At 39.5% G+C, this 24,689-nt stretch overlaps 1 protein-coding gene across 3 annotated transcripts in view; it reads left to right on the top strand.

The window, feature by feature from the left end:
• Positions 1–10,562: 10,562 nt before the first annotated feature.
• LOC107091362 (dachshund homolog 1-like) overlaps positions 10,563–24,689 on the top strand; it is a 32,213-nt gene continuing 18,086 nt past the window's right edge. Inside the window, exons 1-3 of one of the 3 annotated variants that reach the window (XM_015385224.1) lie at positions 10,563–11,413; positions 21,394–21,503; positions 24,573–24,683. In XM_015385224.1, coding sequence (XP_015240710.1) covers positions 10,830–11,413; positions 21,394–21,503; positions 24,573–24,683 — 805 coding nt within the window. In that variant the 5' untranslated portion in view covers positions 10,563–10,829. The remainder of the gene's footprint in view (positions 11,414–21,393; positions 21,504–24,572; positions 24,684–24,689) is intronic. The other 2 variants (XM_015385223.1, XM_015385222.1) reach the window with 2 other exon arrangements.

Below are 24,689 nucleotides of genomic sequence, written 5' to 3' on the forward strand. Positions count from 1 at the left end.
CCTCCTCCCTGTGGGACGTGCCTGGAACACCTCACCAGGGAGACGTCCAGGAGGCATCCTACCAGATGGCCGAGCCACCTCAACTGGTTCCTCTCGATGTGGAAATATTATATTACATTTATTTCATATTTGATATATGTTTGTTTCATTTGTTTATTTAGGTTTGACAAGATGGAAGTAACATAATAAATGGTTCTGCCAAAGTTGGTTGGTTTAATGTCTTTTTACATGATGACTGTCTCTGTATCAGAAAGAAATGTCTTTGTTGAATGGGATTTATTTTAAATCTAAATCAACCAGGAGTACGGAAAACTGCCATTTTGACCAGAATAACTCTTACTAAAAGTAATCATTCAGCTCTCGATTTCTAATCCAGAAAAGCAGCAGGGCATTCAACATGGAGGACCAGTCATCCACATTCAGAAGAGGCTGTGCTTCCTGCACGGAAGTGATCGATCTATTGGTTTTCTTTAACCGATCAAGCGTGTCTGACCCTCCTCTATCCACAAGCATTAAGCTTCAGGACCCGTCGCTGCCCGGCGAGGAGTTCTGTGACCTTGTTAGTGCCTTCCCTGATACATCACTGTTGATTAAAAACCGTCAGACTTCTACACCGTAAGACACTATTTGGGTCGCAATTAAATTCATAGCAAGAAAATTGGATCATAAACTCTTCAAAGGATCGTTAACAATCATTAGACAGGATAATGGGATGGCAATCAAAATATGTTAAAAAGAAACTTTCAAAGTCTTTTAGTGACTTTGTTGTTTTTGGACATTTTCCAACCTGATTAATGTAGAATTGATTGATTTACAGATGTAATTAGCTGCACTCTGCACAGATGCATAATTATCATATATCTTCCTCCTTGTTTCATTGTATTAATTGGATTCATTAACAAAAAGCAGTTAATTGAATAACAATTTACAAAGTTGATGATAATATTAAAACAGCGCTCGCCATCTCCCTTGAGTTTTCTCTGTGATAATAATGAAACCACCTTTTTTTTTTTTCTTACCAGATTGGAATCTTGTGTCTTGGACTATGTAATGACTAACATGATATTAGGTTTATTAGTTTATTCCAGAGGCTCACTGAGGCGTTGAGCTGCCGAGCACATTGTGTTTAACAGGAAGGCACCATATGCTGGCCTAATCAGACATTGGAATCACATTTGGTTGTTAAATTGTCTCCTAATAAAAGCAGGCAGTAAAACAACCTGGGTTTTATTCAATTTTAGGCCAGTTTGGGGTAAAAATCGAACCAGCTGTTCAGATTTGTGCAAAGACTTTAACAAGCAGCCTCTTCTAGTTCCTTCCATTTTCTTTTTTAGGTTTAACTGTTCAACTTTTCTGAGGGAAAATAGAGATGGAGGGTGGACGAGCTGTCCAGTCCTCTTAAAAGAAGACAATACCGGGGATATTGTAGTGACAGCTCACATTGTGCGTGAATGTGTGTGAAAGAGAAGATTTGTGTATGTTTGGAAAACAGAAAAAGAATATAGAGGATGTGTGAGAGTTTTGTGTGTGTTACACTGACAGCTTGTATTCTCCGTGATTAATGATGTGCTGTGTGACTTGATAAGTGCTTCAGAGGACCAACGCTTGTTTCAATTAGACCTTGTGAAGGTCGCGACGCCGCGCCGGCCTCTCATTATCATATCCATAATCAATCCACATTATCATAGGGGAATGCGGATTGGATGTGTGATGTCTTGGTCGCACGCGTGCAGGAGGACGAGCACACGCAGAAACCTAATCACATACCAAAACACAATGACAGACTCTCTCACTCACTCATTCACACACACCCATACACACACACCCCTCACTCCAAGTTGATTTGAATCATAACAGAAGCTGTCGGAACGGATTGTCTGTTCAGATTAAGAGTTTGTTTCTGAGAATTAAGCAGCATTGATGGTGGTGGCATTTCAGATCCTCACTGCAGACACAAATGTCAAAACATCATTCTGTCACCACCACCTCCCCATGTTTCACACGATCACATGTGTGAGCACACATCCACGCATAGGCACACATACACACACACGCTCTTAACCGGAGACCCTGGGGCATTTTTAATAGAGGCGAAGTGATTCGTATGTTTTTGCTCCTCTAATGAGAACAGATTGAGTGGTATTTACACTTCATCGGCTGATCTAACCACCTACACATTTCCCTCATGCTGCCACTCCTCGCCGGCCAAAACAGACATGTGGAGAGGACCAGAGTTCTGGTTTCAAACAGAGATGCAACATGAGCATCTTCTCTGTCTCTTTGGCTCATGATGGCTCCATGGCAACATAGATATGAACTGTTAAAACTGGAACAGATTAAGGCTCTGAAAGAGAGGTGGATTTGGTCTGAGACAGCATAACAATATGATCTTCGCAACAGCTGGACGTTTTCCACATTGTGTCAAATTAAAACCAGAATCTTTGGTGTAGTTTTTTTTTTTTTTAGTTTTTTTTTAGATTTGTTAGACAAACAAAAAACTGGAGCAAAAAAAAGGGGTATTCGGCCTGGGTCAGAACAACCTTCAACCCCAATTACAGCAAAAGGGTTTTAAGAATATGTCTCTTTGACTAAAAATAAGCTCTGATCTGCACTATGTCACTGTTGTTTTGTCTAAGTTGTTGTTCAACTGGAAGGTAAGAGTCTTAAATCCAGACTAAGTCCTTTTCAGACTCTATGTGTGCCGAATATTTTATCCCATTCCAACCTTTTAACCAGCTTTTGCATTCCTGATGAAGAGAAGCATCTTCACTGCATAATGATGCTAGCTCCATGTTCCACCATGGGATTGATGTGTTCAAAGGGGTCAGCAGCTAGTTTAATAACACAAAATGCATGTAGGCAAGTTCAGTTTTGTTGTGATCTGATTAAAGCACCTTTTTCTAAATACAAGCTAAGTGACTGTTTTTTTTTTTACTCTTTAAGCTGTCACACAAAGTTATCCCTAAACCCAACTTGCTCTTTTCAATAGTCTTGACTGCTGCTGTCCAATTAACCTCAAACTCTTTCACATAACTACTGATTTTCTTGTAGAGACTAAATTGCAAACAGATAATATATAACCAAATCAGTTGATTTAAAAGGGATTTTTTTTTTACAACATATTTTTTTTAGGGTTCTCAGAATAGAGTGGGCAGAAATCTTATGCACATAAAACATTTTACATTAAAAAGGATTTTGTTTATCATCATAATGCAATATAATGTGATTTGGTGATGGTTTGTGTCATAAAATCCAAGTAACAAGTGGTTGACATCTGAAAAACCTGGATAGATCTTTTTCAGTTTGCCGTAAGTACAATTAAACTAAGCATAAACAAAGATCCTGTTTTTGTTCTTCCCTTTTCTTTCTGAGCAAAATCCCCAGGGATTACTTGTTACTGTACGTGAATGGATTTCCACGTTAAATTCTGTAAAAGTACAAGAAGTCGATCTCTAAAGGAGAAACATACTCATAAGAAAAGGTAGCAATTGCAAAATTGAAAGAAGATATAAATCCTTATAAAGATATAAATCCTTAATTATTTCAGTAAAAACAGGAACCTCACAAGGTTTTGAAGACAGATACGTTTCAACTGCCTCAATAAAACACTTCAATGATAAAATACTCCAGAAGCATTACTAAATTTTATAAATCGATTGATAATGCTGCAAAGCTGCTGTCCAGCTGTGTCATGACCACTTTGCTAATAGGTGCCCAGGAGGATCCCTAAAGAAAAACAAAATCAAGCTGAATAGGGTCAATTGATAAGTTCTTAAAGCCTGTTAAAACATGATTAAGACTTTAATTTATTGTTCTCATCATTTCTTAAATTATTTCTCTATGAATAAATCTGTGACCTTCTGTTTTGAGACAAAGTCACCTCACACCACTGCACAATACAACCCACTTTGTGGCTGCTTACAAGATTGTGGATGGATGAGCTAAAAAGCACAATGTAATTACCTTAGGACCTCGCACCCAAGGTTAAAGGCAGCTTTCCTAAAGGTGGAACATTACTCATCAGCCTCTTGTTTATGTCACTGCAGTTACCTGTGCTCATAATAAAAGATTAATCCAAGGCCTTGCTGGCCTTAGATATTCCACACTAAGACTACTTGGTTATTTCTTCATACCAAATGTTGGGTTTATGAAGTTGGGAAAGAACTTATTTTTGGTGAATATGTGAAAAAATAATCACCCAGGTTTTTGGGAAAAAAAACAGGGGAAACAGCATCACTACATTCAGGCCTCGGTTTAAAGCAGCACAACGACCATCTTCTTTGGTAGTGCTTCAAAGGATGCTGCTATGAAATGTGCAGCAGCTGTAGGTCTATCAGGGATGTCATAATCTAATTTGTCTGGTTTCTTTTTCCAGGTTCAGAACTTTAGGTTTTAGTATAGGTACTTACATTTGTTATTAAGTTTATTTTCTCTTTGTCCATTAAACAAGAAAATCATACAAAAAAAATATGAGAAAGTACATTTTCCTTTTTGTAAGAACAATTAACACCCAACACATTCAGTAAAAAAAACAACAACAACAACCTAAACAAACAGCAAATGTTAAATACAAGAAATAATCAAATAGCTAATTAACTTAGATAGAGTCACAGGCAACGTTAGCATATTATACATGCTCAGTATGTCCATTTTAAGTGTTGGGCTCTGGAATAAGTGAGATATCAGACTTGTTACCATTCTCAAAGAATGGCCCCCATAGATTCATAAACATTGCCTTTCTGCCGGTCAATGGCAGTCTGATTTTTTTTCTAATTTGAGATAATAGAGGATGTCTCTAATCCAGGCATCCCCAAAGTCGGGCCTCGAGGGCCGCTGTCCTGCAGGTTTTAGAGGTTTCCTTGCTCCAGCACAGCTGATTTACATTAATAGTTGATTAACAGGCTTTTGCTGAACTGCCGTCTTCATAATCAGCTGTGCTAAAGCAGAGAAACCTCTAAAACCTGCAGGACAGCGACCCTCGAGCACCGACTTTAGGGATGCCTGCAATCCAATGGGTGTGTTAAGGTGGTACAGATGATTTACATTTGAAAACAATCACCTCACCAAAAGGCTGGCAAAAGCAAGAACATCTTTTTTAGATTCTGCAAAAAAGTCAAAGAATATGTATCTCCAAGTAGGGTGGGGGTCCCATATAGTGCAGTGAGTGCATCGGGTTCATCTCTTTCACCTAGTCCTTCTGACAAATTGGTACAAACCTCTGTCCAATAACTATATAATTATTAGGTTGAGTCAAGGTTTTGAGGACCCAAATGAAGAGATGAGAAGGCAGAGATGAGTTTTGCTGATTTAATGAGTTTCTACAGGTAACTGAGGCAAAAATCCAAAAATACAGAAAACCAAAATCTAGGAAACATCAGAGGAAAGCATACATGAGAAGCCATGGAGCAACAAAACAACAACAAGAAACCAGCACTGAATAAAGCCTCTGCTGCTCTTTAAAACCCAGCACTCTGATGAGACTGAAGAGCTCCACCTGTGTAGAGTAACCAGCTTCTCCACAAAGATCCTCTCTTGAAGAGATGTATAATTCACACACACACACACACACACACCAGAACCCTGGCAATAATGATGGGCAGTTCCAAAACATAAGTACAAGGTTTGCAATAGACTTTTCACATCTATCACAAGTTGCAGTTATTCCATCAACCCTTTTGCTCAATCGAGCTTTAGTATAATAGATATGGTGTACCACTTTACATTAAATGAGAGCATATTAAGCTTTTTTTTATTATTTATTTATTTTTTTTTAAGCTTGTGGTCCAAGCTGCTCCACAATAACAAACCAGTCTGCTATTGCTTTAGGCCTGTGGAGATGTGAACTACCGTCTGTCATGATCTGCCACCCTGCACCTTTTGGTTATGTGTAAGTTTTCATTTTGGGTTCTCAGTTATGCTTTATTTTGTTATTCTGTTTTGTCAAGATTTATATAATTGTTGCTATTATTTATTCCTTGGTCTAGTTTTAGTTAGTTATTCCTTCTCTTAACCTCTAGTTTTCCCCTGGTTAATCCTTATTTTGTAGTCATTAGTTGTATTCCCCTTTAACCTTTAGTTACAGTTAAGCCCAGTTTTCCCCTGTTGCTCTTTGTTGCCCCCTGGCGCCCTTTTCCTTTCCCCTAGCCTCCTTTCTAGCTGCTTCTGTCCACACCTGCTCCCAATTAACTAATTAGTCCACTCTTGGTTCTGTCTCCCACATATAATCCTCCTTTGCAGTTCATCAGTGCTGGTTTCTCATCGTTCTTTGCTCCTCATGTGTGTTTTCCTTGAAAACCCCTGTTTTTTTTGTTTTCTGTATTTTGTTATTTTTGAACTTTTGCTTGTATTGCATTGGATCGGCATTAAATCAAAGGACACTCATCTCTAACTCCTTCTGTCTCTGCATTTGGGTCCACCTAAACCTCCAGTCAACCTGACACCCTCTGGAGCAAGGAAGGGGCTGCTACAATTAGAAAAATAGACTCATTGTAGCTTAAGTGTTTGAGACAACTTTTATTCTTTTATAGGTTTTCGGTGTAGCCTTGACATGCAAGTAAGCGTTCTTCATGCTGGAGATCGCTAGAATCATTCTCTGGTTCAAACCTATAAGGTTGAACCTGTTGAGAACACTTTTCTCTGTAGTCCTGAGAGAAAATGTTAGTCAGAAAACACACAGAAGCCCTGCTAAAAATATGTCAAAATCTGCTCATCTGGAATAGTTTCATAAAGCCAAAACAAAATCACCTTTAATTTAAAAAGTGCTTTAAAATAAATGTCTTTACAATTTCTCATTGACTACTGTCAGTTTTCATGAAGTCCTGCATTGGACTTTTATATTTTCTGTTTTTTTCCTATTAAGGTCTATTTGATGAGGAAAAAATATATACTTCTAGTAATTTAATCAGAAATGCTGAAAAATGATTTGCTTTAAACGCTAAGCTGTATGCACGGCAAAGCTCATAGCTTAAACTTGATTGGTCAATGTTCAATTCTGTACTCACATAATACTTTAAAATGGTTATTTTAAGCAAGCATTTTTAGAATGTATAAAGAATAACCCTGAGAGGTTAAACAAAAAACACCTTTATTCTTATTAAAGACTCTACATTGGGAACTTACAACATGAAATAGATCTGTTTAACACTGACGCCTTTATCTGTGTGTTTTTCCAGATGGAGAAAGAGAGTCGTGACATTTCTTTTTGGCGAGGAAAAGGCCATACTCAGCAGGAGTTATCAAAGGCAAAAAAGTAAAAAGTTCGAGTTAGCTATCTCTCTCTCTCTCCGTCTCCCCCTCTCTCTCTTCCCCTGGAGATACTCATGTTAAGCATAATTAAGCAGATTTGATTAGCATCAAGCCTGGCTTCCTCTCTTGACTTTTAATGAATGTAAATCTACCATCTACATCCTAAAGATTAATTTCTGCCAATTAAAAAACACAAGAGGGCTTATTCGAGAGAGAGAGAGAGAGTGAGAGAGAAAGAGAGAGAGGTGGGGGTAAAAGGAGGAAAAAGAGTGTTGAAGTCCTTTGAGTTGGAGAACAGTCAGAGTTTTATCCTCTTCCCTCTTGTCTTACGGTGAGATGGTCTCTGGAGATCTGTGACTCTCTCTCTCTCTGTCTATCCCTGAAGATCATTATCAACACAATGTTCCGTGAAAGCCACTTTGAAAGGACTGCAAGCTCTATGTAAATGATGGGAGCGTGGATGTGTTAGTGCCTGTGCAAAGAGCAGGTAAAGTGCTCAGTTAATCAAGAAAACGTATTGACCTCTGTGCTTGATCTCTCATCATGTTATATTTGATATTTGGATTGTCTCATCTAAGTACCAAATATAACAAAGAGCAGGTTTGACAAACTTAAAACACAGAGATTGCTTTCAAAGAAAAAGAGAGCTCGCTTAAAACTCCAGGCTTAAGTATCGTCATGACATGATGCAGTTTGGCATAATTGGTACATGATTTCTCTTATATTTCATTAGGAGCGTTCTTGCATTCAAATTAAAAACACAGTCATAATTTCAAATGATGCATACTCCCCCTTTTGGTTTTGCAAGCTTTTATTAATAACACTCAAATCACATAAAGGTCAAGCACTAATTGGAAACCTATATGCATTTCTTCACAGTCTGTCTGTGGTGGAAGTTGGAGAAAGGCAGCAAACCTTTAATGAAAATCTCTTTGTCCTCATAGTAAAGTTAAAGAGGGTTGGGAGGCTGATCCAGGTGGACTATGCCATCACATTGTTGACACAGAGTTGACAAAAATATTCTGGTCAATATCTGCATTCTTTAACTTCTGACGTCTTTTTCATGAGCTTCTAATTAAAAAGTCTGTATTATCAGACGGCACCACACCTGCTTTTCTGCAGTTATCAGGGGAAACTTAGTAAATCTAAACAACAATAAGTTAACTTATCTCAGAACCTTGTCTTTCACATAAACAATATGGATTAACTACACATAGAGTGATAAATATTTATTTAGATTGTTCATTTTCATGCTTTATAGCTAATGTGAGTGCTTCAGAAACTCAGCCTAATAAAGAACTATAAACACTCAAAATTCAGACCAAATGGCCAACAAGTCATCTCTTGTTTCTGGACTGTTCTTTTCTTTAACTCATCAGCTAAGGTAAACTGGTTCTGCTATTGTATCTGGCTCATTCTTGAAGCACTGACTGCAGACATAATTATTTCCTGGAACAATGCCTGCCAAACTTTTTTTTTTGTCAACAATCCTTCCAAGAATGGTTACGGTATGTCATGATCACAGTCGTAATCACTCACTCACTTCATTCACCTGCCGTACCCTCCACGCTCTCTAATTATCATTGATGTTATTCACCTGCTACCGCTGCTTTCTATACAGTTCACCCCAGCTATCTGGGCCAGATCATTAGTTATCCATGTTTTCTCTGTGTCGATTAGTTTTTGTTTAGTCCATGGTTCATGTTCCCGTCCATGGAGGCCAGTGGACTGAGAGGGTGTGGTGTTTGTTTCCTGTCTCCTGATCATGTCCTGGCGCGTGGGGGAGGCCAATTTTAATTTCCGTGAATCTGGCTCCTAGGAGGAGTACAGTTTAAAGTTCTGCAGTTATCCTGGTATCATGTCTTGTCTCAGTTCCTCACTACCATTGACCCGCCAGTCTCCATCTGAGCGTGTCTGTTTGAGCTCGTTGCTGGACTCTTAAAACTCGGAACCTGCCTAAACGCTCTGTGGATTCCTGGAACCCAGGACCTGTCTGTCCCTGTTTGGATTGGAACCCCTGATCAGGCTATGGACTCGTGGATTTTCCTGACCTAGATTGGTCTCCTGCCTGCTCACTGGGGTTGCTGCATCAGGGACACTCTGGACGGCTCAGGGCCACATCTCGTTGGCAGTGCATGGGCTGATTGAGAGGATGGAATGAGCTGTTGAACCAAATAAGTGACTCACATGGATAATCATCTTCTGTCAGATTATCATGGTCACTTACCTGTGTTTCTCCAAAATCCAGAGTGCCAGTGATGAGCGTTGCTCCGCCTTCCCCCTACAGCTGCTGCAGGTCCCCTGATCCAAAGCAGCCCGCTTTTCTTTATCTGTTCTGTTTGTGTATTTTGTCATTAAAAGTTTTGAATCTTCCCACTGTCCATCTGTCCCATTTATGACAGGTTATCCCTGTTCCGCATGCAGTTTTTCTTCTAGCACATTTTCCCTTCCTGTAAACTTTACATAGAATACAGTACTCTCTACAGCCAAAAAAAAAAAAAAAAAAAAAATATATATATATATACTTATTTCAATAATTAGCAGTCCACATCTGGGATTGGTTTGAGTCATGTCAAAAAATAAACATTTGCCAAAAAAAAAAAAAACTTTATCGATCTCTATTCTTATCTTTTATAAAAATTACAAAATATGTTTTAGTTGACACAACACTGTTTCCCCCCAGAAATCCATTGATAAAACAAAGTTTAGATTTTTTAAATCAGATATTAAAATGTCTTTTTTATTTATATCAACTAAAATGTAAAGAATAATTTCAGATAGAATTAGATACACTTTTGTTTAGAGTTTATTAATTAGATAGAAGACAGGGTCATTTGCTTTCATGCAATAAATAGGTAGGATTTTGAACATAATTCTGCATTGGACTCAAATAGACTGAGACTTTTGTTGTAGTCAGTGGGAATGAAACTACATTGACCAAAATCTGAAAAGATCTAAGATAAAAAGATATATATATATATATATATATATATACAGACATTGGAAATTAACAACAAGGATCTTAACGGTGCATTTGTAATCAATAATCTATGAGATCAAACTGTTTTGTTTTAAAGTTGTCGTTTTTACATGGATCTCTACACTGTAAACATAGACGTAAGTTTTTAGAAAGTAAGCCATTTTACTTCCAATCCTGATGTATTTATTAATCTGAAACAAAGCTTAAAGTAGAGATTTAGAAATGCCATTAACACCCCAGATTGTATGCCAGAAACATGTCAAGTCTCATCAGAGGTATTAATATGAAGGTGTGTTTTCAGCACTCATAAATAAGCTTATCCAAAGTTTAAGTAGGCTAATCTTTGCTCTCTCTCCCCCTCTCCTGTCTAAGAATCAGCCCTGGCTCCTCCTCCTTATGATAATGTGACAGTAGCATCTCCACAGTGAGCCAAGCCTCCGCTCACTCTGATTCAATAATGTGATCTCTGTTTCCACACCAGGACCGTCTCTCCTCCTGTTGTTCCCCTCTCCTCCCAGGGACGCCCGATGCGCTCTTTACGCACGCAAACTTCCTTCTCTAAATAGTTGACACAACTTTTTTTTAGCGCTCCTTTTTTCCGACAATGACCACCATGGCAAGTCCTGCCACTCCGACTCTGCTTCCCGCAGCTCCACTAGGACACCACCAGGTACCGAGCTCCGTCTCTCCGGCCACCAACTCTCCGCCACCCGCGGCCACCTCCGCTGCGTCCTCCCCGGCGCCGCCGGTGGCGCACCCGGCGCTGCTCCACCAGTTCCGGGCGGACCTCCTGCTGCCCAACGGGACCCCGCTGAAGAGCGGAGGCGCGGTGCTATCCGCCGGGGCCAAACCAGTGTACGCCACCGCTTCGCCCGTGGAGAGCACGCCGCAGAACAACGAGTGCAAGCTTGTAGAGGTGAAAGGTGCCAAGCTGGCCTCGTTCACGGTCAAAGGCACGGAGCTCATCTGCCTGCCGCAGGCTTTCGATGTGTTCCTCAAGCACCTGGTCGGAGGGCTGCACACCGTCTACACCAAGCTGAAGCGGCTGGACATTACCCCGGTGGTGTGCAACGTGGAGCAGGTCCGCGTGCTGCGGGGGCTGGGGGCCATCCAGCCCGGGGTGAACCGCTGCAAGCTCATCTCCAGGCAGGACTTCGAGACGCTTTTTAACGACTGCACCAACGCAAGGTGAGCTGACCCACAGCTGCTGCTTTCACCGGTACTGATGCACTCATTCTAGTTTAGAAACCAACCTTACTTTTAGGAAGTGCATAAGCAAAACAAACCCAAATATTAGGAAAATAAATTATGATTTTTTCCCCTATTGCGCTCAGCAGGTTTATTTTGATGTAAATTAAGTTTTTCGTGAAAAATGCTTGAATGTGTTCTTTTAAAGGTAGGTTGATCATAAACTTACTGTAGGACCATTTAAGCTCAGTTTTGGTAAATGCATTAAAAAGAGCAAGGAACCAGCATTAGGTTCTTACAGTAAAATAACCCTTTGTAAAATTCCAGCTTTACTATTTTCCCATGCAAATGCAAAACATGATCAAACTGCAGCGATGATGAATTTCATATTGGTTGGAAAATGTTATCTCTTCCATATGCATTGACATTAGAGTTAGTTTTAGACAAGTCTAAGCAAATATTGACAATAAACTCCTGCTGTCTGCAGTAGTATCTGTTTCTTCCTACACTTTACAGAATCAGACTATTGTAACAGGCTGATTATAGTTGTTTAATAACTTAGGCTATCTGTTTTTGGCTCCAGTCTCTATTCAGCTGCCTTATAGGATGCCAAGGTGAAATGTTATTCAAATTGTACTAGCATTTTGTGATATTTATGTATCATCCTGGTCGTTTTTGGGTTTAAAGCTATCACTGTGTAGAGCTTAATCCTATTAAAAGTAATTAGTGCCCTAAACTGTAAAGCTCACACATTATCAACAGGTCTCTAATAGAACAGCTGTTCTTCTAAACCCTGTGTTGTTGGTTACTATAAGAGATTATATACTAAGTAGTAGTAGTAGTAGGTTGACTAATTATTTTCTTGATAATTTATTTTGGATGATATTTGCCCTTTTCCTTAAGCTTATGCTGTCAAGGTTTTCAGTCAACCAGGACATGAAAAATCCTAAACGGTCTAAAGAAAACAATCAATTGATTGAGGTCCAGTTCCTTTCTTTTTTTAACCGTTTTCAGATCCTTCTCATAAGCAACTGTAATTCCAAGACAGATTTATCTTTAATAAGATAGATGATTGATGCTTCATAAATGTTTCTTACCATTCCTTTTTTTCCCCGAGCGGAAATCTCCCCAAATAAGCTTCTCTTTCTTGTAAGCCTACTTAGGAATTATAGTGGTCTTGTTTCAGCCAGCTGACCGGCAGCATACAGCAACAGGTGGTATGGGGGAATTTGTGTTGCAACTAAACCCTTTTCACTGGCATCATTAACAGAACTTTAAGCTACAGCAATTGGGGAGATCCTTGCAAATTTAAAGAGCGTAACTTTGTAAAACTTCGGCATACCTCAATGCTGATATCTGGCCCATGCCTTACTTCTTCTCCTTCCAGGCCTGTAGCTAATTACCATTTTAATGGACGATAAACGTTTTGAAGGCTGCTGTGATGTTGGTGATAATGAATTTTAGTAATCCTAACAAGAAAAAAAGAAACACTCTCAAAAGTTTGTCATGTTATCACTGACTGTTATCTCTGTCTCACTCTGACACACTCTCTCTTTGACACACTCTCACTTGCACACATTGAATCTGACACTGTCATTCTGAGAAATTGATTCTTCACAGAAATTAATTAATTTTCATTTGGCCCCAAGCGGCAGCTTAAATCAGGACAAGCTCACTCACTCACTCACTCGCTGATCCCCTTCACTCTCTCTCCTTCTCGCATCTTCCCTGCCTCCCTCTCCCTTCTTAATAACTTGCTGTCTTATCATATCAGCACTCTTTAGCCCTGAGCATCAGAACAGAGGAGATGATTAAATGAATTCTCTGTATTTATGATGCGATTATGTAAATGAGGTGTTTTGCAGAACTCCGGTGGTGACCAACTGCATGGGTCATCAATTGCAGTGCGGCGCAGAGATGTTGGGATAAAGGGGGACTAAATTGGCTGCGATTGGTGACTTCCCGGTGCCAGCTGTTGTGCATACCTTATGCAAGGGACAGCATGAGCTTAAAAAAAAAATAGAGGAGTGTGGATTAACTCTGGTTTAGAAAATTCATATTGTTTGATTATTAATCCTTGCTCCTTGGAGCATGGATGATCCAATTTAAACCTGCCATTAACTTGAGCACACAGGAGATGTGCCGAATTCTGCCTTATTTCTTTAAATGTTGTCTCACCAACCAAAACAAGAAGTTTTAATACAAGATTGAACTTTTGGATTAAAACCCACGCTTAAGCTTTTGCAGCCCTCAAACCAAGACAGAAATCCGGATACATCTTCTTCTGGTTGCTTGGGGATTCCTTCCTGTGTCTGGTGTTAATGGGAGCGTTTGTTATACAACGTAGTGAAAACTCACAGCCTCTGCCGTCTCTAATTATCCGCACAACTCTCAAACAGCCTTTAGTTAATGAGATCTGAAAACATCACTCGTCTCAAATCTTCAAACAACTCGCCTGATTCTTTGTCTGAGGGCTTCACATGTGTTGCAGTAGCCATTAGGATCAGTATCCCCCTCCCAAACCCTTCCTAGTTGCATTAGGGGTTTTTAAGTGATCCCTTGTGTGGATGAAGAAACATACAGTAGCAGGTAAAAAGTGGGACTTGATGGTTCTTGTTAAGGGAGAAAGGAGGGTTAAGTAAACCTAAAAGTTTCAACAAGGTCTCTGAAAGTTGATTTCTGACAGGCTCGCTCAGGTTTCTGTTACTGATTAAGATGGACATCACTTATTATTTTCTAGTTAAGTGTACAGACTTGGAAAGGACATAAAAGGTATGGCTGATAGTTTCCCTGCATGTTTTTAACTACTTGTTTAATCATTAATTTTTTTAACATTTAAACAGAATATAATTTAATGAACATTTTATGCTCTTTTGTTTTTCCAACTTATCTTCAACACACCCCAACCACCGACTCATAAAACCAAGGATAAGGGCCGACTTCTACCTCTCAAGTTATAATTCATGCATAGGTGACGGAGAGGCACACGATCTGTCCACGTTGTCTGGCAGCGTGCACCAACTCGCGCCGTCACGCCTGTGAGTCTGCAGGCTTCGCCTCTAAATGACATTAGTTCCACCGAGGGAACTTGGCGTGCAGGAGGCAATCCGATCTGTCGTCCTTTGCTTTTCTACCCCCCACACAAAAGGAACAGTTCCATTCTTCATTTGGAGAGCACATCAAACAAACCTACTTGGGTCAAACTAGGTGTATTGATGACCCCTGTATGTAGACATTGTGTATGTGGTGTTAAAGAAAAAGCTCCCCTCCCATGTGTTACATAAAAATGTGTTGTAATGTACTGAGAAACCAGATCTATTTCTTTTTACAGAACATTGTCTTAATGGCGACACATGGGTTCTCCATTTGAGCTTATTAATCTTTTCCACACAAGATAGTTTTGTAAAAGTTAAGTTATAAACAGATAAAATGAAATAAGACTATCATGACTGCTAAGATTTGAGCCTGCAACAGTGGAGATAAATGTTGTTTTGTCAAAAGACGTAAAACATTCCCAGGATTTCCTTTGATGCTGTTTTCGCTAAGGTAAAGTTTGCTGAAAAAGATGCAGCCATGATGCAGCTGACAGCTTTGTTGGGTATAAGGATGTGCAGGAAGCCTTACAATTTAATAAAGTTTTATTGAGGTTGCACAAAAAAAAAAAGTCTAAAAAGATCCTCTTCACCAAAATTGATTTTTAACATTTATAATACATTTTTCTTTGAATTAATGAGATCTTCTAAAGAACATCAGATTGGTAGTTAATGAACTTTTGTTTAGAGATGAAACAGACCTCGAAATGTATCATAATATTCCATTTTGTTGTTGTAAAAGTATTAATTGAATAGTAGAGATATGGAAATCTAAGATTTTATAAATACATGTTATTCATATTGCTATTACGGCCATAACTGATATTTAAAGGAATTATATATTTCCTTACCCTTTGGACACAGTTGAAAAATCAACTGCAGTGCCGACATCACTTCTCTGCTTCAGTTAAATACCTTGAGAAGTCAGTGTCACATGATTAAACATGGCCGATCCCCTCTCCTCTGCTTCCCGAAAAAAAAAAAAAAAAAACAGCAATTAGATGGATACAAATATCTGTTTTCAATATGGGCCCACTTTTACTTTTAAGACTGATACCGTTATGTTTAAAAGGTACTAAAATCATCCAATACCATTGGTAATGTTGGTATATTGTGTATTACCTATAGATATAAAAAAATTATTAACCCGTTGTAATTGTTATATTGGGAAATACGCCTGTCTGCATACAGTCAGTCACAAAAATAGCAACTCACTATCGAATCTGCTATTTCTGTGAAGTAGTTAAATTAAGTGGCGCAATGATATTTTATTCATCTAATCATACTTCTAAATATATTGATTGAATAAAAGAAGTAGTTTGAAGTTATCATGTTAGCTGTACCATTTATTTTCGTTTTTTTTTAATACGATAAATTGGAGAATATAATTATCCCAAAGAACTCCAGTTTTTACTACAATATTTAATATTCCCCCCAAAAATCTGAGTGGCATTAAAAAAAAAATAAAATAAAATAGAATAGATTTCTGTCCTACATCTGAAATTTTAACATTTTAAGATTGCTAAATGCTGAGTGAATTTGGTGTGAAACATATCCCTCACAAATAAAAAAGTGCCTCATCCCCACTGCTCATTACGTGATTATTATAAAGTTTATAACTTCATCAGTGCATTAAATACCAGGACTTTTTGAGTAAATATCTGATTGCCTTTGCCAGGAATCAAAAATGGGTCATCATTAGCAGGGCTGTGATCCAAAACATATTGCTAAATAAATGTAGGAATGATTTCCCAGACTCAAAATTAACTTTTTTCTGTGGCCATCTCATTCACCAGACCTGAATCCTGTAGCAAATTTATAGGATGAGCCGAAGAGAAAAGAGTATGACAGAATCCATGACCCTGGGTGATCCAGAGAAACAGTGCAAAGATTAAAGCTCCTCCCTTCTTTATTCACCAACCTTCTGAAAGTTATAGAAGAATGTGTGCTGTCTCATTGGCAAATAAGGCTTGTGCAAAGTATTAACAGCAGGGTTTTTTATTATTTGTGCATTTTTTTAAGACTCAGATTAATGCATTTTTCTACATTTTGCAATTTAAGGTTATGCTGCAGAAAATGATAAAAATAATAATAATTTAAAAGAAATTAACTTTATGGATGTCACATTGGACAAATTTTCTCCTAGGTAGTATTGGGTGCCTGATTGCTCCCCAAGAATCGTGGGGCATCCTGGGAGCAATCAGGGCTTAAGGGTCTTGTTCAGAGACCCAGAGTGGCAGTTTGTGGGGATGGGTTTCTAACTCACAACCTCAGGATTCCAAGTCTATGTCCTAAATGAGAGAGTTTTGGAAAACGGATGGCGACAAAGTTGTCCATTAAAAAAAGCAAAAAACAAGCCAACAGCTGTTTTCTGTTTCTCATTGGTAAAGTTCGGCCGTGCAAGTTGACAGGAAGTGTTCAGAGAGTGTCTTCTGTAATGTTGGGGCCCAGTCAGAGTTCAGATGAGTTTAAGTCAGGCTCAACTCTAACCTCCACGCTCTTTTGATGTTTTATAGAAATGGGTGCAATGATCACAGAGGGGTCTCTCTGTGTCTCTTCCTGTTTCAGGCTTTCAGACACATACACACACGCTGTCCTGACATCGTCCTGACCCTGGAATGCAGTAAAGGAATGCACCGCTGTATCACTGTAGGAGATCAGATTTTTCGCCAAGATCAATCGTCCCGCTTGAGCTTCTTTCATGACATCACCCAGGCTAATGAGAACGGCTCACTGAGCTATTTTTTTCATTCATCACAATATAAATCTCTCCCTCTCTTCGCTCCAAACCTGTAACATAAGTCTTCCAGCGAGCGGTGACGACGTTATGATTTATCAAACCGGACCGTGACTGCGAATACAAACCCCTGTGATAAACACAGATTGAAAGGATGGGAGCTGTAAACCGCTGCTAATGTATTCCAAACAAAATCCTGTTTGAGCAAGTTCTCCCTTTTTATTTTCTCCCCCTTCTCTCACATAAACACACAGCTGCTACCTATCACCACCTCAGTCCCTCCAACCCAGTAGCTGTTCCACTGTTTTGACTGTAACACTTCCTCTTCTTTCATTACTTTTCTTGACTCTGTGTGTGTGTGTGTGCAAGAGCAGGAAGATCTGTCATCTTTGTTGTGGTTTGTTTCTATTCCACCTGTGCTAAGCTCCAGCTGCCATGTTTGGCGTTTCATGTTTCAGGTAATACACCCTGGAGAAGCTCAGAGGGCAGAACTCGATGTGCAGGTTACTTTTGTAACCCTTTAAAAAAAAAAATGTGTGTGTGCATGTGTGGCCACAGTGTTGGCATGAAGGAGGACGTCTGGGTGAGATTTTAATTAAAGTTTGAGACAAAGAGGTCATAAGCCATACACCCCCTCCTCCACACACACACAATGAACTGTTTTCTCTCTTCAGCCCCCCCCCTCCCCTCCCTCATTCCATCCCCTCAGCTTGATGACTTTTCCATGAAAGGCTTTTTCATTAATCCTACCTCAGGGAACCGGTGCTCTCCAACCTCTCACAAACACACACATGTGCGCAGTACACACATAGGACCTCCCTCCGTGGGTCACTTTGATGTATCAACGCACTTGCAGACTAAACACAAAATTAGGTTCCAGTTCTTTATGCCCCTTAAAAATGCAACATATACAAAGGCGCAGACAACGCACCCACCCACAAATCTACACACACACACACACACACACACACACACACACAGGCCATTAATTAGTGAGTGCAAATAAACAGTAGTAAGGGAAAGGGAAGCGGCTGCAGTAAAAAACAAGTCAGGCTTTGGTCTGTGTGTGTTTTATTTCCCCCTGCTGATCTTCACTTCTGCATCTGTTTGTGTGAATTTGACATGTTTCAACATCAGTTCCTGTCCAACTGTGTTGCTTTACCTCCAAACATGAAGCCCAAAAATACATTTCCTGCTTTTGTTGAGGTCGGAATGCTGCTGAAAACAAATATAGTAATTTCACAGCAACACACGCAATCACAACTTTATGTCCCCGGTTAAAGACTCAGATACCCAAGTCTGCTTTTTCATTAAGATTCCACGCGTGAAATTGCACAACAAAATCTACATAATACAATTTTTATTTTCTAACCAACGAAAGCTTTTTAACTATAATGTTCTAAGCAAAAAAGTTTTACTTTGAAAACTTCTGACTGAGGTCCAAAGACTCTCAGAAACCTAAAAAAAAGGGCTATTTTCAGGCATACTAAGGTGTTTAAATTGCCCATTTTATAGAATTCCAATTCAAATCTGGGCATGGTAACCTTATTTTTGTAGCAGTTTTTAAACACAGGTTATTTAAAATACTTGTTTGGAAAATTAAGGAACAGACACTTGTGGAAAAATACATTAAAACACATTGAAATATCAAAGTAGTATATCAAAATTGTAAACATCATATTATAAAACAAGGAAAGAACAAGTTAAGTAATAAAAATTAAATAAAAAAAATGCATATTTGACCCATACTGTAGATTTGAAATCCGTTGCAGAGGAGCCAGCAGTTTCTGTACATCTCAGACTCCTGGGAACTAGATAGAAATTAAAGACCTTCCTCTCTTTTTTTTTTTTGGTTCTGATTTGGGGATGTTGATAGGCTGCTTTTCTTTGTTTAGTTTACGATTGTTTTTTTCTGGGTCCAAATTGAAACTGAGAGCTAGGTAATGTCAATTCATACCTGACGTGGGAGATATTTTGCTTTCATGCAAGGAGAGAGACAAAATAGAATACAGCCGACACCAGTGAGGCTGAATGTGTGTTTATTTTCTTATAGAACCTCCTGGGTTTAGCACGGTTAGTAGTTGTCTTGAAATCTCAGAGAAATGTCTGCATTTTTTTAGGGAGCATGCTCTGGAGCAGAGATACTCCAATCTATTATCTTAACATTGAAATTGACAAATTTGCTCTCGCAAGGCTGCAATCATAACCGACAGGTCAAATACTGGTAAAATAGAATATTCATGATGCTATTGATTAAAGGAAAAAAAACTAGGAATACCACTATTTTCTGCCAATAAACATATCAAAGAACAGCATGCATTTATTCATTATCTAGGAGACAAAGAAAGTATTTTTCATAATTAAAATCTTATGAAGGTTATGCTTTAATGCATATTTGTGGTTAATATTATATTTGTTTAATTCAAAGCTTCTTTTTCGACTATAAACCGTGCTGCAGATTTATTTTCACTTGTCTTATGGTTATAGTCCTTCCAGTGATAAAATCAGAACAGATGAAGATTGTCACATCAAGCGTTTAAACAAAACGACAGAATGGTATCGGCCGAGACAAGCCGAATTGGTGCAATTCTGCCAGAGGCTTTACAGTTAGAAATACTAAGCCATGCTTAAGAGGCTTTGCAATGATTTAGTCTATTTTAAAGTAATAAAACTCTTCATATTGAATATTGACAACACTCAACAAATAAGTATTGAGTGTTCTTACAGTTTCTAATTGTTATGAGCAGGTCAAAGCTTTACAGACTTCAGCCACAGTACTCAGATTGGTCCCTCTTTTATTTTATTTTTTCTGACCATATTTACATGCATCTGTGTGTGTCGATCGGTGTGTATCTGGTGGTGTGAGTGTGGGTGTGTGTTTCTGGGAGATATCTGATGTCAGCTGTCACATCCCAGTCGGTCTGCGCCTATAATAAGAGACAATAATAACAACTCATTAAAACCGAGGGCAGGAACTGTGGAGCTCATCGGCTCATCAAATTAACCTTTGAACACTTTGCACACACACATTCACACACACATCCACACACACGTACAAGCTACCTGTATTTCTCTCACAGTTTGTGGCTACACATTCTTTCTCCCTGTCTTTTTGTGTCTCTTCATCTACCCCCTCACAGCCAGTGGGTGTGTCAACAGGGGATTGGTCCTTTCTGCTGGGTAATTGATGAATTATATGCAACATGCAAATGAGGCGCCATTAATCTCCTGACTGACAGCTTCGTTTATGGGGCCTTAATGACGGCTGGATTAGATTCTAATTAAAATCTGCTCAAAGACACCCCACGCTAGGAAGCTGCTGCTTCTAGTCTATCTCTGCTTACCCCCACCCATCGCCACCAACAACCCTCTCTCTTGCCTTTTTTTCTACGTTTGTGCACTTTCTGTTTTTATGTCCCTCTTCATCTTTCTGTCACACTTTACTCCTCTTTAACCTTTTAGTTCTCCCAGATTTCCTTGCTCCCATCATGCTCTCCCAATCGCCTTCCTTCTCCTTCTTCTGCTCCTTGTCTTTTAAAAGCATGCACCCACTAGACAGACACACAGATTGGTGTTGTGTCAAGCTGCTGTGAGCGGTGATGAGGTACGCTGGTTGTCATTAAGCCTGATGTGGCCCGTGTCATTTCCACTGTCAGTACATTCACACCGTTTAGTCAGAGCCCTGGTGATGTCTGACAGCTTTGCAAATACTTCCTCCAGGATGGATTGATCATGCACATGTTTCATCAAACCTCGTATCTGCCTGTAAAGTACAGCTGTTGTTTTGGATATTTGTGACACGGCGGGAAAAGAGGAAATAAATGGCTGAAGGAGGAGAGGACTGAAGGGGAAGGAGGCGGGCGAGCGCATTTAATAAGCAAACAAATGAATGAGTAAGCTGAACGGTAATGAGGTGCTTTATGGAGGCCATAGGGAAACTCCTTTTCTGCTTGCTCGTATCCACAGGGAGGTCAGATTTGCTGTGCAGCAGCCTTCCTGGAGGCGCTCATGTTTCAGTGTTTTTGCTTGTTGACGCTTCAGCAGGATCAGAGGTTTACAGACTGAAGGACACTTTAGTGAGACTGGGCCACCCATCATAGCCTCAGCATGGACTGCCTAATGACTAACACTAGCCTGTTTGCCTCTTGCAGCTCGAGGCCTGGACGACCGCCCAAGAGGCTGCAGAGTGTGACTGAGGGCGGGACGCACCACATGCTGTCTCACGGCGGTCTGATGCACGCTGGGATCATACCTCCTGCAGGTGACCACCTAGGCCTTAGCATGCCCATACACAACACACAAACATTTTGGAAAGTGCAATAAAAAAAAAAAAAATGGAAACCACCAGTTTTGGTATTTTTTTCTCCTTATAAACAGTTGTATGTTGGTGAAAATGTTTTATTATACATAACATTTGTATTTAAAAAAAAAAATTAATATAATTTGTCGCCTTGTTTAAAAAAGTCTGCTGGACTCAAGCTGCAGTTTACTGTAAGGAAGCTGACCAGAACGCTACCTGAGCAGGCAGCCTTACCAATTACCCATCAACTTGGTGTACTTAAATTTTTAAAAAGAGCAGAACAGCAAAAATATTGACATTATAGTCCTTATCTGTAAAACCAAGTCGACCATGTTACACATGTTCTTGAGTTTTTGTATAAATGCCTCAAAGTTGTAAAAATGTGGCATTTTCCCTCAATTCTATCATACTGTGAGAATCTTGAACCGCCCCATCCCTTCAATAACCTATAAAAATAGTTTAAATCTCATAAAATATATTCTTCGAACAGAAAGATGGAAATACAGTTCTTTTTCATATGATTTGATGCATGTGGAATGCCATTTATGAGTTAAACGTAATATTCTTTTGTTTAAAAAGACTGTAAAGATACATTTAATGAGGATTCCTGCCTTGCTACCTCATTTACTGAGCTCTGTATCACCTTCTGGGATCAAGGGCAATGAAAGCTCAAGCAAATGTCTAAATATATTATTACTGATAGATGGCACTTGAAATAGCCTACCAAATATTGCATCCACGTTGTTACAGATATGAATAATGCCATGATAGCAATCTAACATGGAGTTCAGTTTAGATTAAAACTGCTTAAATCTTTGAATATTTTTAAGAAAAAAAAAGTTAAAGTGGTCAATTGATTTTTAAAAAACTATTATTCCTTTTTTTTATATACTTTGACAGTTAGTGGCAGTAGAATTTGATTCTGGATGATAAAACAAAATGTTGGTATTTGCATATTATTCTCTGCTACTACAATGATGACGTGTGCTTTCCCAGCTGTCTTCTCCAAAACATCCATACAGCTCTCTGTTACTGAGATCCATTTCAAGTTTGGGCATCAAGTGATGGTGGGGGTGGGGGGTCATTCTAGTTGTCAAATGTATTTTCTTTGCGTGCAGATTACTGCAGGTCATGGAAATATAATAACCTTCAAAGTGCTGCGTCCAACTATTTCCTTTTCCTTGTTCTAAAGGCAATTCGATATATCTTTCTGCTTAGATGCAATGCAAAAAAAAATTTAAATATTTTTATTATTCAAAAATATTTTGTATTTTCTCACATCAGTGTTTGTAATGAAGCACTAAGCTACAGTTTATTGAGTATTGACTGCAGCATAGTTCACATGCTGCTCTTACTTTAGCTCCCACAGAAAACACCTTCCTTCTTGTCCATGTTGTCTTTGCGGTGGTTTTCACTCCTTGTTTTATAATGACATATTTTTACCCCTCAAATTGCACAAAGAGGTTGGGTTCCTGGAAGGCGACTGGTGTGTTGATTAATAAAATTAGCATACAGACTTGCTGACAAATGAAAAACAACCTGCAAGCTTGGTGCTTTTTTATTTCTCCTTGACTTGTAAAGTGCACAAAGTTAAGTATGTTAATCTGTGGACCAGGGAGACATAATCTTGCATTGTTCAGTGTCTTTTTTTTTTTAGGTATTATATGTCTTCCCATGCTTTACAAGTATAGTGTCAGAATCTTTAAATGTAAATGCTTTGCTGTAATTCAGTTTATTTGTCACGTACACTTCCTGTTTGTTTATAACAGCTTTGTGTGTGTGTGTTTGCGTATGTGTGTGTGTAAAGCACAGAAAAAAGGGAGAGAAAAGTAATTGTTGGCACCTCACTGCTCTCAAAGTTGCCCTTGGCTTTGTGCTCTTCACTGAAACCTGATCTTTTCATTCCCCGCCTCAAAAGAAGCCATTTTCTATTAGCCTCCGCTTCCTCTCACTGTTCAAAGGTGCTCCAGTGTGTGTGTGGGTTTTATGTTTGGTGTGCGTTTGCGTGAGCGCTCAAGAGCATCTTTCTCAGTAGGAAAAAGAGTCTTTTTCTCCCACCAAAGGAGAGGGCACGGCGGCAATGTCAGCGCCACTGATTAGAACTGGCCACATGAGAGGGAGAAGGAGATGGAGTGAGCGAGGACATTTGAGCGTAAAAGGCAGGAAAGATCTTTGATGTCATCCTCCTTAGTCGCTGTTTCTCGCCTTCATGTGCTCCCGAGCGCGCATACACAGCAACACGGTGGCTTACGTCCCGCTGTGATGCTGACATTTGAAAAGGTAAAGTAAGGAGAAGGGATGGGACGAGGGGGCAGGGAAGTGAGGAGAAAGGAGATGAGAGGAGAAGAACAAACTGTCCGCTGCAGACGTCTATTATCTAAGGAAAAAACTAAACTAAATGATGTATCCATGATGAGGAAATTAAGACCTACAGCTTGTTTGTGTTTCCTCTTCTGTGTTTGCACAGTCCTGTGCTTCACCCTAACTTTAATAATTCACCATGTTGGTCTGCATTAGCGCAGCAGCTATTTAATTTTCTATACTAAGGGCAGCTGCAGGGTCAGACCACAAATTAAAACACTCCCCAACCCTGCAGCCACATTTTGTCACTCTCCATTACAAATTATTCAAAAGTGCAACACCTCTATTAAGAAGCATCTTCACCTCCTGTCTCCTGCTTCTGATTCTTTTGTTTTGACAAAGAGGCCCTCTGTGGTTTAAAGGTGGAGCTCCCTCCGCTGTCCGTCGTGGTCCTGTGCGCTCTGCTGTGGGATGTGATAGCGTTGTGTGGGTGAGATGAATGTCTCGGCCTGTTCCTATCTCTGCTGATTCCCTGGCAGGCTGAATGGCCAGTGCAGCGGTGCAGGCAGAATGAATGGCTGGCCTCTGTCTTCCCCTGACAACCTCCAGCCTACCAACAGCTCTAATCCTCCACCGGGGGCCATTGATCTGGCTCTTATTGATTCTTTTACTTTCTTTTTTTTTTGCCCCCTCTCTCCTTCCCTCTCTATATATCTGTTCCTCTCTTAGATCTTTCTGCGCTGGCCAAAAAGATCAAACTGGAGGCGATGGCAGGTTACCACAGCAGTCAGCAACATGGAGGAGCAAATGGAGAGAACGGTGACCACAACCCGGGTCTGGGTGAGT

This window comes from Cyprinodon variegatus, unplaced genomic scaffold (genome assembly GCF_000732505.1).
Source record: "Cyprinodon variegatus isolate N-32 unplaced genomic scaffold, C_variegatus-1.0 Scaffold333, whole genome shotgun sequence".
In the NCBI taxonomy this organism is placed as follows: Eukaryota; Metazoa; Chordata; class Actinopteri; order Cyprinodontiformes; family Cyprinodontidae; genus Cyprinodon; species Cyprinodon variegatus.